At 41.0% G+C, this 15,258-nt stretch overlaps 1 protein-coding gene across 1 annotated transcript in view; it reads left to right on the top strand.

Annotated features, from left to right (window-relative positions):
• Window positions 1-15,258, top strand: part of LOC132121319 (serine protease HTRA1B) — a 54,819-nt gene that overhangs the window by 17,155 nt on the left and 22,406 nt on the right. Inside the window, exons 2-3 of the mRNA XM_059530604.1 lie at window positions 2-104; window positions 1,030-1,234. Of these exons, the coding sequence (XP_059386587.1) occupies window positions 2-104; window positions 1,030-1,234 (308 nt within the window). The remainder of the gene's footprint in view (window position 1; window positions 105-1,029; window positions 1,235-15,258) is intronic.

Here is a 15,258-nt window from a genome sequence, read left to right as displayed (position 1 = left end):
GGCCACGAGGAGAATCCAGATAGCCTCCGGCACAGATATAACTTCATCGCTGATGTGGTGGAGAAGATCGCTCCAGCTGTGGTTCACATTGAGCTGTTCCGCAAGTATGTATCCTGAATCACACACTCCATTAATCAATGAGCTCATGTCTCAGAGAGGACAACTTTATCAGGACTTTGACACAAAGCCTTCTGAAAATAACATCAGTAGCATCAGTGGAAACTATCCATTGCACAAAAAGGTATTTAAAAGGTTATTTAGATTATTAAAATGTTCTTCACACAAAAAAATTATTATTTTTTTAAATTACTCTTTGAAAGTTTTTTTATGGAACCTAAAATGGATCTTCTATGCCATCTCTGCAAAAACACCCTCTTGGAACATTTATTTTTGAAAGTGAATGTGATCAGTTTGAATTTCAATCTCGTACTCTTTTGCTGCCATCTTTATGAATTAACACTGGGCAAAATATATATTTCCTCTTGTTCTGTCTTTTATTAGCCCGCTGTCATCAATATGAATAGAATTACTACTTTCAAGTAAGCGTGATTGCATCCATATTGGCCCTAAAACAACATTCTTATCTGCTAATAATTTCTCTCTGATTTTCGGAGAATGTTGAGAGGTTGATGTTATTCCAGGAACATGTTTCTCATGGATAAATCATGCTATGTGAGTTAAAGGGTCAAGCCCTTCATAAAAATATATTTTTTTATGGCATGATCCACCAAGCTTTATCCTTATTATAACTTGTGCTCATTATAACTTTACGCTTATAAATTGTGCAAAATGTCTATTAAAGAAAATAAATAAATAAATAAATCTTGAGAACAACTGTCATGTGTTCCACAAATCACTTGTCAGAAGAAGTTTCTCCTTGGACTCAAATCTAGCTGGAAGATATAGTCACGTCAAGGACGCCGAGAAACCATCATTCTCTGCTGTTCCTCTGTGGAAAGTAGACTTATTGCTTTATGAAAAGCTTGCTCATAAAGAGTAATCTTCTAAAACCTCACTTTTCTTTTTTAGAATGATGTTCACCAAGCGGGAAGTGGCGGTGGCCAGCGGCTCTGGTTTCGTGGTGTCTGAAGATGGCCTGATTGTAACCAATGCCCATGTGGTAGCCAACAAACACCGGGTGACAGTTGAACTAAAGACCGGCGCCACCTATGAAGCCAAAATCAAAGATGTAGATGAGAAAGCAGACATTGCTCTAATCAAGATAGATGCTCCGGTAAGCACCTACCCAGACGTTTTTATATCGCATATAAAGTAAAACTCTCAAACTGTTCCAAAATCTAGTGAGATGCATGCATAGGTAGGGTTTTAGGGCATCATACCTTCTTTTGTCCAAATTCTAAGGCAGAATTAGATGCATTCTTCTCGGAGAGACCGATTCCATAATACATAGCAAAAGCTCAGTGGAAAAATTCGTCCTAGATGATGGATAAGGCAAGAAAAATGTCAAGTCAATAAATAATATTTAATACCAAAAATATAGTTGACAATTGACAGTTTTATCCCATTTTTGTGTGTGCTATGAATGAAACGCTTATTAGAGTATCACGTATTTAGCTTAGCAATAAGCTAATGCCAAATACCATTGGAATAAATAGCTGTGCACTTTATGAGTTGGGTGCATTCAGGTCACTTTGGTTGGAGCAAAATGGTGATGTACCTTTTCTACCAAAAAATCAGCAGTTTTTAACTCCATTTCTACAAAATGATGATTTAAGAATCCACATCAGGTACAGTATGTTTTTGCTTTGCTTTTATGCAATTTATGAAGGTACTCTGGGCCTAAAGAAAGTTGAGTAAACTCAGTTCAAATTATGACTTTGTGTTGCTGTTCATATGCATTCAACTTATAAATAGGATTTCTGACATGACTTGACTGCACGATATTTATGTGACATACTGTACACGGATGAGCACTCCAAATCAGTCACTTATGAGATTCCATTTCAGACCGAATGCTGACTTGGAAGACTAGTTTTGGAACGGAGCTTCAGTTATTCACTTTCAAGAGATGGATAACATGCCTAGTCTTGTTGAATTAGCATCTGAGATTGTTTCCATGATGTGACGTCTTCAGCGATGAATTGTTAACTAAATTTATGCCATTTTTTCCCCCTCCTGTTTTACACATACTCCGTCTGCAGTGCTTATGCAGTCCGTGTGCGTTACATATGTGGTGCAGAAGCAGCACGGACTCATTGTGCTTTCACACAGGACGCATTTGCAGTCCGCTACTGATCCGTGGCTGTTTAGGCCACAAACACAACATTTGTTCATTATTTTGATTACAAATCATGTAAAAAATAAAATAAATAAAGCTTTTTCAGCATTGTGATACTCTTTTATCACAGTACAGTAACAATCTTTCATAGACATTAATTTAAACTATTAAATATAAACTATTAAATATAAACAAGGTATTATTCATGCACTTGACTTCTAGGTTTGTATAAGTTGCTCAAGCAAGCAGCAACACATTTAAACACAACAATTAGCCTACTTTTCTTGTTAGGATATCACAAACATTTAAAATTTAAAATCACCACTGACAGAAACGGTCGACTATTGTGCCTTTTGCATTTAAATCTTTATTACAAGCAATCCCACAGGTCTTAAGGAACTTTGTTTTTCTGCCTCCATAAAAGTGCATATGTTGCCTTGTTTATCTAAAGGTGCTCTTTTTCTTGTTTTAAACCTAGCCAAAAAGCCATATTTTGACTGTGAAACACAGTAGGCTTTAATTTTATACGTAAATGTATTGTGAAATTACAGCCTTTCCGTGTCAATCCATGTAAATTTTTACTGCGAACAATGGACTGTCACTTTAATTCAGCATGTGCAGCACAGCAAAAATAGACTCTGTACGTAAACGATCACTGCACTGCTGCAGATGCACTGCTTCTGGAACACACTGACGGACCGCCACTGCGTGCAGTGTGAATGCTGGAATCCGTTAACATGGGTGTGTAAAAAAAATACGCAACGCATACGGAGTATGTGTGAAACAGGCGTAAGCACAGAAGTGGGCAGTAATATGCTCTGAGTATAATGACCCTGTTTTAAAGGAAGACACTTCTGTATCAAGAAGAAAGACAGATCACGTGCCTTAATGCTTTTATAAAGCGGCTGCTGAATAAAAAAGATTACGGATGCAAATTTTCTTTAAACATTCATGAAGTGGCATCCTTCCACTAGAAGATATACAGTAACAGTGGCCTTTCTCAGTGCTGTACAGAGAGATCCACAGTAGCTGGTTTCATGTCAGTAGGTGTAAATATGTAGTGTATTTTAGTACGACAGGAATGCTGTACTGACCAGTCAGCACCCAGGACCAAAACTATCAATTTCATAATGTGCGGTATATACAGGATTAAAGTAAAGTTTTAAGAAATATGTTAAAATTGTCATGGGCACATCATCTCTTCAGGTAATAGTGCAGTGGTTAAAAATAGCAAATGTAATTATATAATTCAGATTTATTTATTTATTTTCTTAAAAATATAAAGACTAAAGACTGCATTGCACTAAAAAAAGACCAAGGCAGCACTGACTCAGAAAGTTTATGACCACAAGTGACACTGGATTTACTTAACAAAATGCATGGTGATACTGTTTGTCAGGGTTTGGTAACAGTTACTGGCTCTTATGCTGGCAGACAGCAGTGCCACGTCTTTGTAATTCCTCCCCGGACTCTCTGGCTCAGGTTCTGCTTAGTCACTGCCGCATTGTGAATAATTTATATAGAGTGGCTGTCTCATATTCTTTTCAGCTTGACTTTCATGCCAGACGTCAGTCAATTTTGGTCTCTGTCCCCACTGAGAATTCCATGTCAGAATTCCTCTTCATATTTAAAATTATATAACAGAACAGACGTGGGAAAGGTTTAAGCTGTTTATGTAAATATGCTGTAGGGTTGTTAAAGCGACCACCTTGTTTGTCTTGTTATTTTTTTACAGAAGTCATTTTCAAACGCATTACAGATTAATTACGATGTCAAAAGGCTCTCAATGTATCCCATCTTTGGAAAACCAAATCTGCCATAGTTTCTGCACTTACACCTGTTCTTTCGATCCAATCTTATTTCTTGTTTTCTTATTCCCACCAAATTCCTCAAATCAGAGAGAACATTGCAGCCTAAATCAACATTTCACATTCCAAAAGCAGTTTGATGGACTTGATGACCTTGTTTTAGACTGCATGTTGGATGTAATGCACTTAGACCTGTATCTTGCATCTGCATTGAAGCAGCCAACAGTATTCATTATGTCCGTTGCAGTATTCATTACAGTATTCATTCATTCATAAGCACTGAGAGACTGTGTAGCAGTGTCACAGAAGCAGCACTGTAAGTTGGTTAAGTGCTTTGCCTATTTTTGCTGTGCGTAGCACATTAACTGTGATGGATGTCCAAGAATCATGGCCCTGCTGCTGCTATAACTTGCTCCAGATGCAGGATGTGTGAGACAGGCCTAACCTTGGATGAGAAAAACATACCATACAGAGATGCAGAGGAAAACAGATGGCAGTAGAGCATGTTACTCTTTGAGTTCCAGTTTGTGTCACGTAAATGTTATAGACAGGTCTCGACAGGCCACATCAGGGTGAGAGAGGTGAGGGGAAATATCTGGTAAGGATGACTAACAACACTGAGTCAACTGCATTAAGATCTGGTTCTTGATCCTTCTGAAACATGAGTGTACGTGTGTGAATGTTTAAGAGAATGTGCATATCTACTGTCTATAAGATCCGGGTCACAATGCAAGCTTTGGCAAGTGGGAGTGTGTGTCGGGATACATTTACACCCTAGGTCTGTGAATACAGAGCTGTGTTTAACAGCTGTTCTTTTGTTCACCAAACACATTGCTCGTAGATGAAATAGATATATCTATTAGATGGTTGTTAGTGAATTCATGCAAGTTCTGGTTTACAGATTTCTTCAATAGCAATGATGCATTGTTGCAGTCAAGAATCACAAACGTGCAAAACATTAATTATTCAAATTAACTGAGCAAAAATATGCAATTGAATGCAGTTGCTGATATTTAAATGGCCAAAAGTACACTTAGAATAACAGACTACTTACATAAAATGCATATAAATATCCTTTGCCACTATATATTTCTCAATAATGTCTTAGTAAGATGATTTTTACATCCGGTGCTCCGGTTCTGTTTCCTTGGTCCGAGCTAGACCTTGGTTTTCCTCTCTTTGATTTTTACATGTTTAGTATTATGATTATGATTATAAAACTAAAACTTAATAATGATGATCAGAACACCTTTACAACCACTTTGCAACTCTCAGCCAAACAAACACCTTAGTATTCTTGTTTTCTGTAGGGGCAGGTACCATTTGCACATTCTTCCATAGAGTCAGAGACCGAGTCTAGTGTTACAATGAATAAAAGAAATTAGAATTTTCAAAATGGAGGCTCTAGTAAAATAAATCCAAATAAAATTGCCAGTTGATAATAATCTGGTCTTTATTTGACACTTGAATTCAACCTTTACTCTATACTGCATATGCACATTGGCTGGACCAGCCTGAAATATGTGTAACTTAAGAGTTTATCATTTATATGTCAGATTTGATTGCTGACTAGAATTCTATTCCTTGAAATACGGAATGGAAATATAAGTTTAGAACCTGTACTTGCATATGTTCCACTAATGGAATGGATGGCCACTAATTGAATTGATCTGCCTTGAAAGGGATTTTGATAGGATTTAAAGATGGATTATGGACACCACTGAATCTCAGACTGCCACAGAAATATAAAATCTAGTTTGAAAAATTAAGAACTTTTGACATTTAGAATTTATGTTGTTGTAGAAAAAACCCTGAGCTACAAGTCTTTTTGAATTAAGATAAAAACCACTTCCACTCCTATTAATTAAAAGTCATTGCATTGGAATTAATTCTCAGAAAAGATCTAAGATCTATCCATTTTATTGTATTATAGCATCACACTTAAAGTGTGGACCAATTGTTCTGTCTGGAATTCCACTTAAAAGTAATTTGGAAAGCCCTGATGGCAACATTCCAGTCAATAACAAGTAATTAATGTCAATGCACTGAAAAGATCATCTAGAGATTATCATTGCTCATTTGCTACACCAACATGCTACCTGTTATACTTGCCTTATGTTCTTCACAGCTGTAAACAGAACCCATTAATGGATTTCTGAATTTGAGGACACATGTCTCATAAAATCTGTGTCAGGTATTGGTTAAGGTCCATGTAGTGCAGAAGTCTTGCTTGGACACATCTTCCTGACGTCTCACTGTTGACATTCAGTTGATCATACAAATGAGGGTAAATATATCTTGGGTAAACTGCAGCTGGATTGAATTATTTTTGTGTGTTTACTTTTCCAGTGGTTAATGCATACCACAAAGCTAGTCTGCGAACATCAATGCTGGCTGTTTTGCACTCAAAGCTGATCGATGCCAGTTCAAAAACATACAAGGAGTCTTGGCATCCTTTGGGGAGTGTTTAAGAAGACTTAGTCTGGCAGACATGCAGTCATCATTCATCCTTGGTTGTTTCAGCACATATTTGAAATGGTTTGGTCTTGTCTTCCAAGAAAGCAGTCTTGCTGAGTTCTTCCATGATGGGGCCAGGCACCAAAAATGGGTCAGACCCCTTATTGCAAAGACCAATATATCTGTCATTCAGAAATTGTGTGAAAAAGTGATAAATTAATGTGTAACGAGGTTCTGACTAATGTAGAGGAAGGAGACCAGGGTCGGCGTACGGGGCTCGTGAGAGACTTTATTTATAATAATCAAAACAAAACAAACAATCGCGGCAGGTGCGCGCACTTCACTAAACTCTTCTCTGCTTCTGGACTGCAGTCTTCCGTCCTCAACAGCTCACCAGCTCACGCTCACGAGTCCCCGTCTCTCTCGTCCTTTGCCGGCTGTTGCGCTGCTTAAATAGTGGTTCCCCACGCCAATCGCTGCAACGAGATCCAGCTGTTAATAGTTTCTCACCTGAACCACTTACCGCCGCTCGTATGGATTGGTGTAATCCAAATGGCGTGGTGAAGGCTGTCTTTTCTTTGGACATGGGAGATAAGGGGATCTGCCAATATCCCTTTGTTAAGTCCAGTGTCGAGTAAAAGTGAGCCGTACCTAACCGATCAAGCAACTCGTCAATTCGCGCCATTGGATAAGCATCAAATTTGGATACTGCATTCACCCTGCGATAGTTTACACAGAACCGTACCGAGCCGTCTGTTTTAGGCACTAACACTATCGGGCTCGCCCAATCACTGTGTGACTCCTCGATTACACCCATCCCCAGCATGGCCTCTAATTCAGTCTGAACTACCTTTTTCTTGTGTTCAGGCAATCTATATGGCCGGCTGCGAATTACGACTCCCGGCTCTGTCTCAATGTGGTGCTGAATCAGGTCCGTACGACCAGGTAGGGGCGAAAACACATCCGCAAATTCTACCTGCAAACGCGCAATGTCAGTGAGCTGCGAGGGCGAGAGGTGGTCCCCTCCTAGGGCCAGTGCGAAAGATTTTTCTTTAATAATCGCTTCTGGCCCGAGATCTTCCTCCCCACTCACTGCCATCGCTAGCAACACTGACTCCTCCCCGCTCCATTTTTTAAGGAGGTTGAGGTGGTAGATTTGCCGTGAGTCGCCTCTATCTTTTCGTACTACCTCATAATTGAGATCTCCTATCCGCCGTGTGACCTCAAAGGGTCCTTGCCACTTGGTTAATAATTTGGAGCTAGAGGTTGGCAGTAACACGAGCACTTTATCTCCCGGTGCAAATTTTCGTAGCTTAGTCCCCCGGTTATATAGCTGGCTTTGCCTGTCCTGGGCCTGAAGCAAATTCTCCATGTAGAGCCGCCCCAGTGTATGGAGTTTTGCGCGCAGGTCCAGGACATATTGAATTTCGCTTTTGCTCTCCGAGCTTCTATCCTCCCAAGTTTCTTTCAGGATGTCTAACACCCCCCGGGGCTGACGTCCATAAAGAGGCTCGAAGGGGGAAAACCCCGTGGAGGCTTGGGGGACCTCGCGCACAGCAAATAAGAGGGGTTCTAGCCAATGGCCCAATTTTTCACGTCTTCCTGTACGAACTTCCGGATCATGGTTTTTAATGTGCGATTAAACCGTTCGACCAGTCTGTCCGTTTGTGGGTGATAGACGCTGGTACGCACTGCTTTAATGCCCAACAATCCGTACAATTCGTTTAACGTGCGTGACATAAAGGCGGTGCCCTGGTCCGTGAGAATCCCCGTGAGAATCTCCTTTGGGATTTGGATGGGCCAGCTGTCCTTCGGCCACCCACAGGCCTCTGCCGTCCGCTCGAAGAGGTCGAGGAACGCCTCCGGGTTGTCGGTGGGCCCCATCTTTGTGAGCGGCATGTGGGGGGCGGGGGCACTGGGGGAGGCCGTCCCCATCAGACCCTCCCGGTCCAGCAAGCTCCGGAACAGCTCGCGGCCCTCCTGCTGGGCCAGCATCATGGCCTGGAACCGGTGATCATGGTCTACCCGCAGATCCAGCAGGGCCTGGTGGTGTTCTTGATGTAGGCCTGCGAGCGATGTGATGATGTCCGCAAATGGCGACGTCGATGGTCCCGACGGAGTCTGCATGGCGGAGCTCTCTCCTTCCTCCCGGGTTTTGGCACCAGTGTAACGAGGTTCTGACTAATGTAGAGGAAGGAGACCAGGGTCGGCGTACGGGGCTCGTGAGAGACTTTATTTATAATAATCAAAACAAAACAAACAATCGCGGCAGGTGCGCGCACTTCACTAAACTCTTCTCTGCTTCTGGACTGCAGTCTTCCCCCACGCCAATCACTGCAACGAGATCCAGCTGTTAATAGTTTCTCACCTGAACCACTTACCGCCGCTCGTCTCTTCACTCGCTCTCCCGTTGCAGACTTCGCTAAACCACGCCTCCCCCACAACAGAATGATTTGGAGATATGCTTTTGAAATATCATAATGAATTTGTGAATATGTCCCTTTGAGAGAAATACACGGCAATATTTTATTTGGAATCTTCAGGGAATTTCTTACATCTATTGTATTAGTGTGATGCCTGGCTTTTCATTTAAATTGATAAAGTGATGCTAAATGCTAATGTTTGGGAAAAACAGTGCCTGTCTGTCCATATACAGTCAGAAATTTCTAAACTGTGAGTTTGACCCACTCTAGGATGACTGTGACTTTGGAAACACCAGCCCAATGGGATCTGATTTACGGTTGCTGAGAAACAGGAAGAGCCAGTCGAAGATTCCTGTTCTTTTTGGCAGAAAACAGGAGTTTTAAAGGGCTCAGCTGGGATTGATTTGCTCTAGATGGAAGTTTTGCTCTCAATCCATATCATGTGTCCTTTGACTCAACATCCTTTTCAAAACAATTGAATTATTTACAGAAAGGTTGTCTCATCCAATATGTGTTTATGGATGTAGTTTGGATCAGGAGAGGATATTGCATAGTTGGTTTTAGCCATTTTTAAACAAATTTAACCATTGAGGCCATGCTAAAATGATGTTTTGTCAGATTGCACTAAGACAGGGAGAATGCCATTACAATAACATCCATACAATATGGATGGTTATCCCATCATCTTTATGGGTGGGCTGAGAGAACTTCTTCAACATTGAAAACAAGTAGGCTTATATCCCCAGGATGCTTTCAGACAGCATATACTTGGTTATATACAGCTATGGTTCAAGGCAAATAGCTTTAAGAACCCCATGAAATCAAACGTTTTATGGAAATTTAGTATGGAATTGAACTGGCTTAGAACACATTTGCTACTGCTAAGGGGCACTACTGTTAAATCACATTTAATGGTAAAGGCAGATGTACAGACCCAAATTAAGAATGAAAAAATGTATTTTGATATGTCAGTTTCTCTGTATCCTCATTTATGCATTTGGCAAACGCTTTTATTAAATTTTTTGTACTTATATTTGGCGAATTGTATTAATTCCAATTAGATCTAGGTCATGTTTGACAGTTGTATCCAGAATTGTAACACAGTACAAGGGTTAAAGAAAACAATCTTGTATTTAGATATGCAGCAATTCCCAGTAACCCCTTTCTTGATAAATGGAACATCTTGAGTCTGCTGAGCAAACTGAGTCATGGGCTAAAGTTTCAGCTTTGATACTCAAGAGAAAAACATCAGTTCAGATTGGACCTACATGGAGGCAGAGTTGTCAGAAATCAGACCAGTTGTTTTACCCTGTGGAAACAGTCCTGTAAAATCTGACTCATCAGTTGGGATAATTCATCTCTTTGGATCTGGCTTTGGATCTTGGTTCATTTTCTTTTCTCAGAGCATTTTCTAAATTCACTTCAATGATCCACTTGTAAAGAGATTAGAGGGATTTAATGAAAAAGTCATCAAATCCGCTTCCACTCTTACAGACAGCAGAAGCTGATTAAATTACCCGTTAGGATGATCAGTGAACATTATGTTTTGGTTAGCTGATTGATGGGAAATTAAACTAAAATAATATAGGAAACACAGCGGTACATGCTTGTCAAACACTTCAAATGGAATATTTGTATTTCAAAAAATAAACAGGAAAACAATAAATAAAATACAATAATTGTGAGTGAATAAATAAATAATATAATGTAAATTATATATAGATATTCAATATAAAATATAATGAATGAAATACAATACATGTAAAGAGTAAATAAACGATAATAAATTGGATGCCTCAAGATGAATTGTAGCTATTATTATGCAAGTTCAATAATTTTTTATTCAAACAATATATAAGTCTCAAAGTTTCTAGAATCTAATGCTTGTATAAAATGTAAAAAATGATAAATAAAATACATAAAAATAAAATATAATACATGTAAATATTAATATTAATATAAATTGTACACATCAAGCAGAATTATAGCTATTATTAAGGGAGTAAAAAAAAAAAAAATTTAGACTAGAAATGTTTTATTTATTCAAACATTATATTATTGTCAAAATATGTAGAGTTGTATGCCTATACTATATAAAATACTTTATAAATATAAAAATAAGGAATAAATACAATAAATGTAAAACAATAAATGATACAGTCATATTTACATAATGATTTAATATTATATAAATTTAAATTATTAAAAAATAGACATGATTCTACACCTCCTTGACACATTCCAAATCCCTGAATTTCACAAGGAGCCCTTGACCGTCATTTGCTGTCCCTCATGTTTGCATATGACCACCTGATCACCTTTCACCAGTTTGCACAGTTCAGCTCTTCATCTGGTACAATCAGAACTAAATGTCATTGTCCAATACTTTTTGAGGACCACTCATCAAAGAGTAAAGTGTCAGATTTTAAGCTGATGGAGAAATTCAAGACCTGACTGCTTAGTCCTGACCGTTTAAGAGCAATGAGGAAAAAATCCTAATCATTAAAGTCCCCAATATTGTTTTCTTTTCTTCACTGACCAATTTTCCTTTGAAACAGGAAGTTAGAAGTACTGTATGAGCGCTGTTACAAGACTATTACCTGTCCGTGGCAAGTAGTATTTAAAATTTAGGGCGAGGGCACAACTTCACTTATCTCTTTCTGTTTTGCACTGGTGCAATAAAGTGAAGATCAAAGGAGTCAAATGATGCCTTTCGAAAACAATTCAAACGGTTGCAGTGTCAGAGAAACTAGAGAAGGGATACATTTAACGTATGTGACCCTGGACCACAAAACCAGTCACAAGGGTCAATTTTTCAAAATTGAGATTTATACATCATCTGTATGTCTAGATAAGCTTTCCATTGATGTATGCATGGTTTGTTAAGATAGGACAATATTTGGCCGAGATACAACTATTTGAAAATCTGTAATCTAAGGGTGCAAAAAATCTAAATATTGAGAAAATCGTCTCTAAAGTTCTTAGCAATGCAAATTACTAATTAAAAATGAAGTTTTCATATATTTACAGTAGGAAATGTACAAAATGTCTTCATGGAACATGATCTTTACTTGATATCCTAATGATTTTGACCCATACAATGTATTTTTTGCTATTGCTACAAATATACCCCAGTGACTTAAAACTGGTTTTGTGGTCCAGGGTCACATATATTGTTTTAAAAACAACTGCACGTGTATTTTGAAGACTAAATTTAGCAAAAAACGAATTTGGTGCAGGATGCAGCCAGCTGCCTTTGAGCATGATTGTAGGTTGTCAGATGCAGTCGGAGGTTGTGGGATTGAGTGAAGGAGTAGAACAGTAGTGTGTTATCTTTAGCTAAATATTGTGCATCTACAAACAAGGCCACCTAATGCTTAGCAGGCATTCTCCCATATTCCCTCCACTATGCTTTAAAAAATATGGGCTTGTTTCTCTTATCTGTCCTCCTGTACCCTCTGTTAGGGTTTCAGTTAGCCCTTAAGATACTTTTTTTTGTATATGCTGCACACTTAAGTTTATTTTTGATTTGATTTGTTGTTAATTTAAATGTAATACTATTTTTTTTTTTTTACATCTTTTTACTTATCCATCATACTTCCCAAATTTGTTTTATCACCCGAACCCCTTAGGTGTGTAATATTTACCTGAAGTACTCACTGTTCTGTTCCTTATGTTGTCCGGTATTGTTGGATGTTACCCCTGTGTGTGAGACTGTGACGAGTGGGGAGGGGCTGAGAGCCGTGGGAACGGAGCGAGGCCGGTGGAGTGATTGGAAATGAGCGACACCTGCTCAACCCACCGGTTTCGAGTCGCACGGAGGAGACGGAAGAATATAAAACAGGAGTGACGACAGTGAAGGGCGAGAGAGGACCGGGCCTGGATTTATTTTGCGTTTTGATTTTGTTTGTGCGCGGCAGTCGTCCGTGAGGGGCTGCCATGCTGTTTTGTCTTTATTTTATTATTAAAGTCATTTTGATTGTCTGCCGGTTCCCGCCTCCTTCTTCCTGTGATCATGGAGTTTAAACATTATTACATTGGTGCCAAAACCCGGGAGGAAGGAGGACGCTCTGCCGAAGATCCCTCGCCGCTTGGGTGAACCCGCGGTGCCATCAAGTGGGCGTGGCAGTCTGGCACCGTGGACGCTCGAGGCGGTGGGCTGGAGTGAGTTGCCGGGGACGGACGAGCTCGTTGCCGGCCGCCCGCGATGTGGAGATCACCAACCGTACCAACCATAAGCTAGAGCTGGACTCACCCTTAGCCCACCATCGGTGATGTGGGTTCGCCGTGGGTCTGCCAGTCTCCATTGCCGTTGTGGCTGGAAGATCACTTGTCTATGCCACCAGCTTCTAACTCCTAGACTCTTCCTCAGCTCGTCGATCCAGCGGCTCTACCATGGTTCTTAGCTCCCTCTTCTCTACTGTGGCCCATCAGTCCACCAGCTCTGCCAGGCTCCCTTGGCCCTCCAGCTCCACCTTGCTCAGTCATTGACCCACCATTGCCTCAGGACTCTACTCCTCCAGCTGTGCCTCCATTTGGCTCCTCCTTCCCACCAGCTCCACCTTGGTCCTCTGTCGCTCTGGCTCCACCGTGGCCTTCCAGATCTTCGCCTACGCCTTGGCCGCCTGTGTTATATGCTCCGCCTTGGCCCTCTGGATACTCCTCATCGCTCTGGCTCTTTGGCTCTCAGTCTCTACCTTGGGCTCCTCTCCCACCTGCTCCCCCACTGTCGGTCGGCCCCCTGGAGTCATCATTCCTTCCACCTCCCTGGCTCCTCCCTCCATCATATCCACCCTAGTTATCTCCACCTCGTCCTCCTCCCAAACTGTCTCCCTCCCTCCTTTGTTCATCCTTCTATGGTGCAAGGTCGAGGTTCTATTTTCTTCATTGTGCCTTCATCATCCTTGCAGCAGTTGTGTGACAATAATATTATAATAAAAAAATAATATTATTAGTTTTCACTCCAATGATAGAAATAATGTAGACAGAAATTTACTACTGGTGTTCTGTAAAATAAACATATCTATATAATTGATCATTATTATTATTTTATTTTTCTCTACAAGTTAAAATACTGAAAATACAATTTCAGTTTTATTTTTAATAATTATGCAGCCCCTTTTTTCTTTTCTTTTTTTTTTTTGCATTTGATTCTGTTAATTAATAGCTTTACATCAAACCCCCTGCAGTTTCCAGTTCCCGGAACCTGTTTTAGCAACCATTATAAAGTTGTCGGGTCTCGGGGCTAATCACCTGCCTTTTTGGTGTGTGTGTGGGTTCTTACAAGCCCAGGGCTCCTAGTAGCTTCCAGCTGTCATCCCTGCGGTTCGGCGGTTATACGTACTTCTGTGGAACATTACTCATCTGCTTTGACTCATCTGCTGCTCATCCTGTCACTGCGAGTGAAACCTGTGAAACGTGACTCATCTGCTACTCATCCTGTCACTGCGAGTGAAACCTGTGAAACGTGACTCATCTGCTACTCATCCTCTCACTACGAGTGAAACCTCTGGACCGTGACTCATCTTCTCTGTCTCCTCTGTTTGAATAAAGCCTTGAGTTTACCCGGATCTCAATCCAGCCTGCTTTCTCCTGACAGAACAGTCTGACCAGATAATGGATTCAGCGGGATCTGATCCGCTTCGCTCGGCTCTCGTTCAACAGGGAGTTTTGTTAGGGCAGCATGCCATCCAGCTCAACACCACCGCGCAGGATGTGGACGTTCTTAGTGCCCGAGTATCCGAACTCCTCACACGGGTGGACGACCTTCAGCGAGAGGCAACGAACCGGGGGTCCGTTCTTCACACCGGTATGTCCCACGAGCCCGAACCCCATGCCAACAACCCGCCGGTCTACGATGGCGATCCTAACGCCTGTCAAGCGTTTCTCTCCCAATGCTCGCTGGTGTTTTCTCTGCAGCCCCGGTGTTATGCTAATGAGGAGACCAAAGTGGCTTACGTCCTTACACTTCTCTCGGGTCGTGCCCGTGAATGGGGAATTGCCGTATGGAGATCGCGGGCTTCCTGTTGTGCCACCTTCGCGGATTTCAGTCAAGAGATGGCCAAATTGTTTGATCGCTCTGCTCAGGGTGACGAGGCGGCGGCCCAGTTATCACGACTGTCACAAGGGAGGAGCTCCGTCACTGATTATGCCATCCAGTTCCAAACTTTAGCTGCGGCATGCGGCTGGAATTAGAGCGCGCTGCGCGCTCGTTTTCTTGAGGGGTTGGATTTCGCCATTTCTGATGAACTCGCGGCCATAGAGCTCCCGCGGAAATTGGATCAACTCATTAATCTCGCGCTCCGTATTGAGGGTCGTCTCAGCCGGCGCC

The sequence above is a fragment of the Carassius carassius genome, chromosome 39, assembly GCF_963082965.1.
Source record: "Carassius carassius chromosome 39, fCarCar2.1, whole genome shotgun sequence".
Lineage (NCBI taxonomy): Eukaryota > Metazoa > Chordata > Actinopteri > Cypriniformes > Cyprinidae > Carassius > Carassius carassius.
The sequence above is the reverse complement of the archived record's forward strand: the minus strand, read 5'-3'. Positions and strand labels throughout refer to the sequence as shown.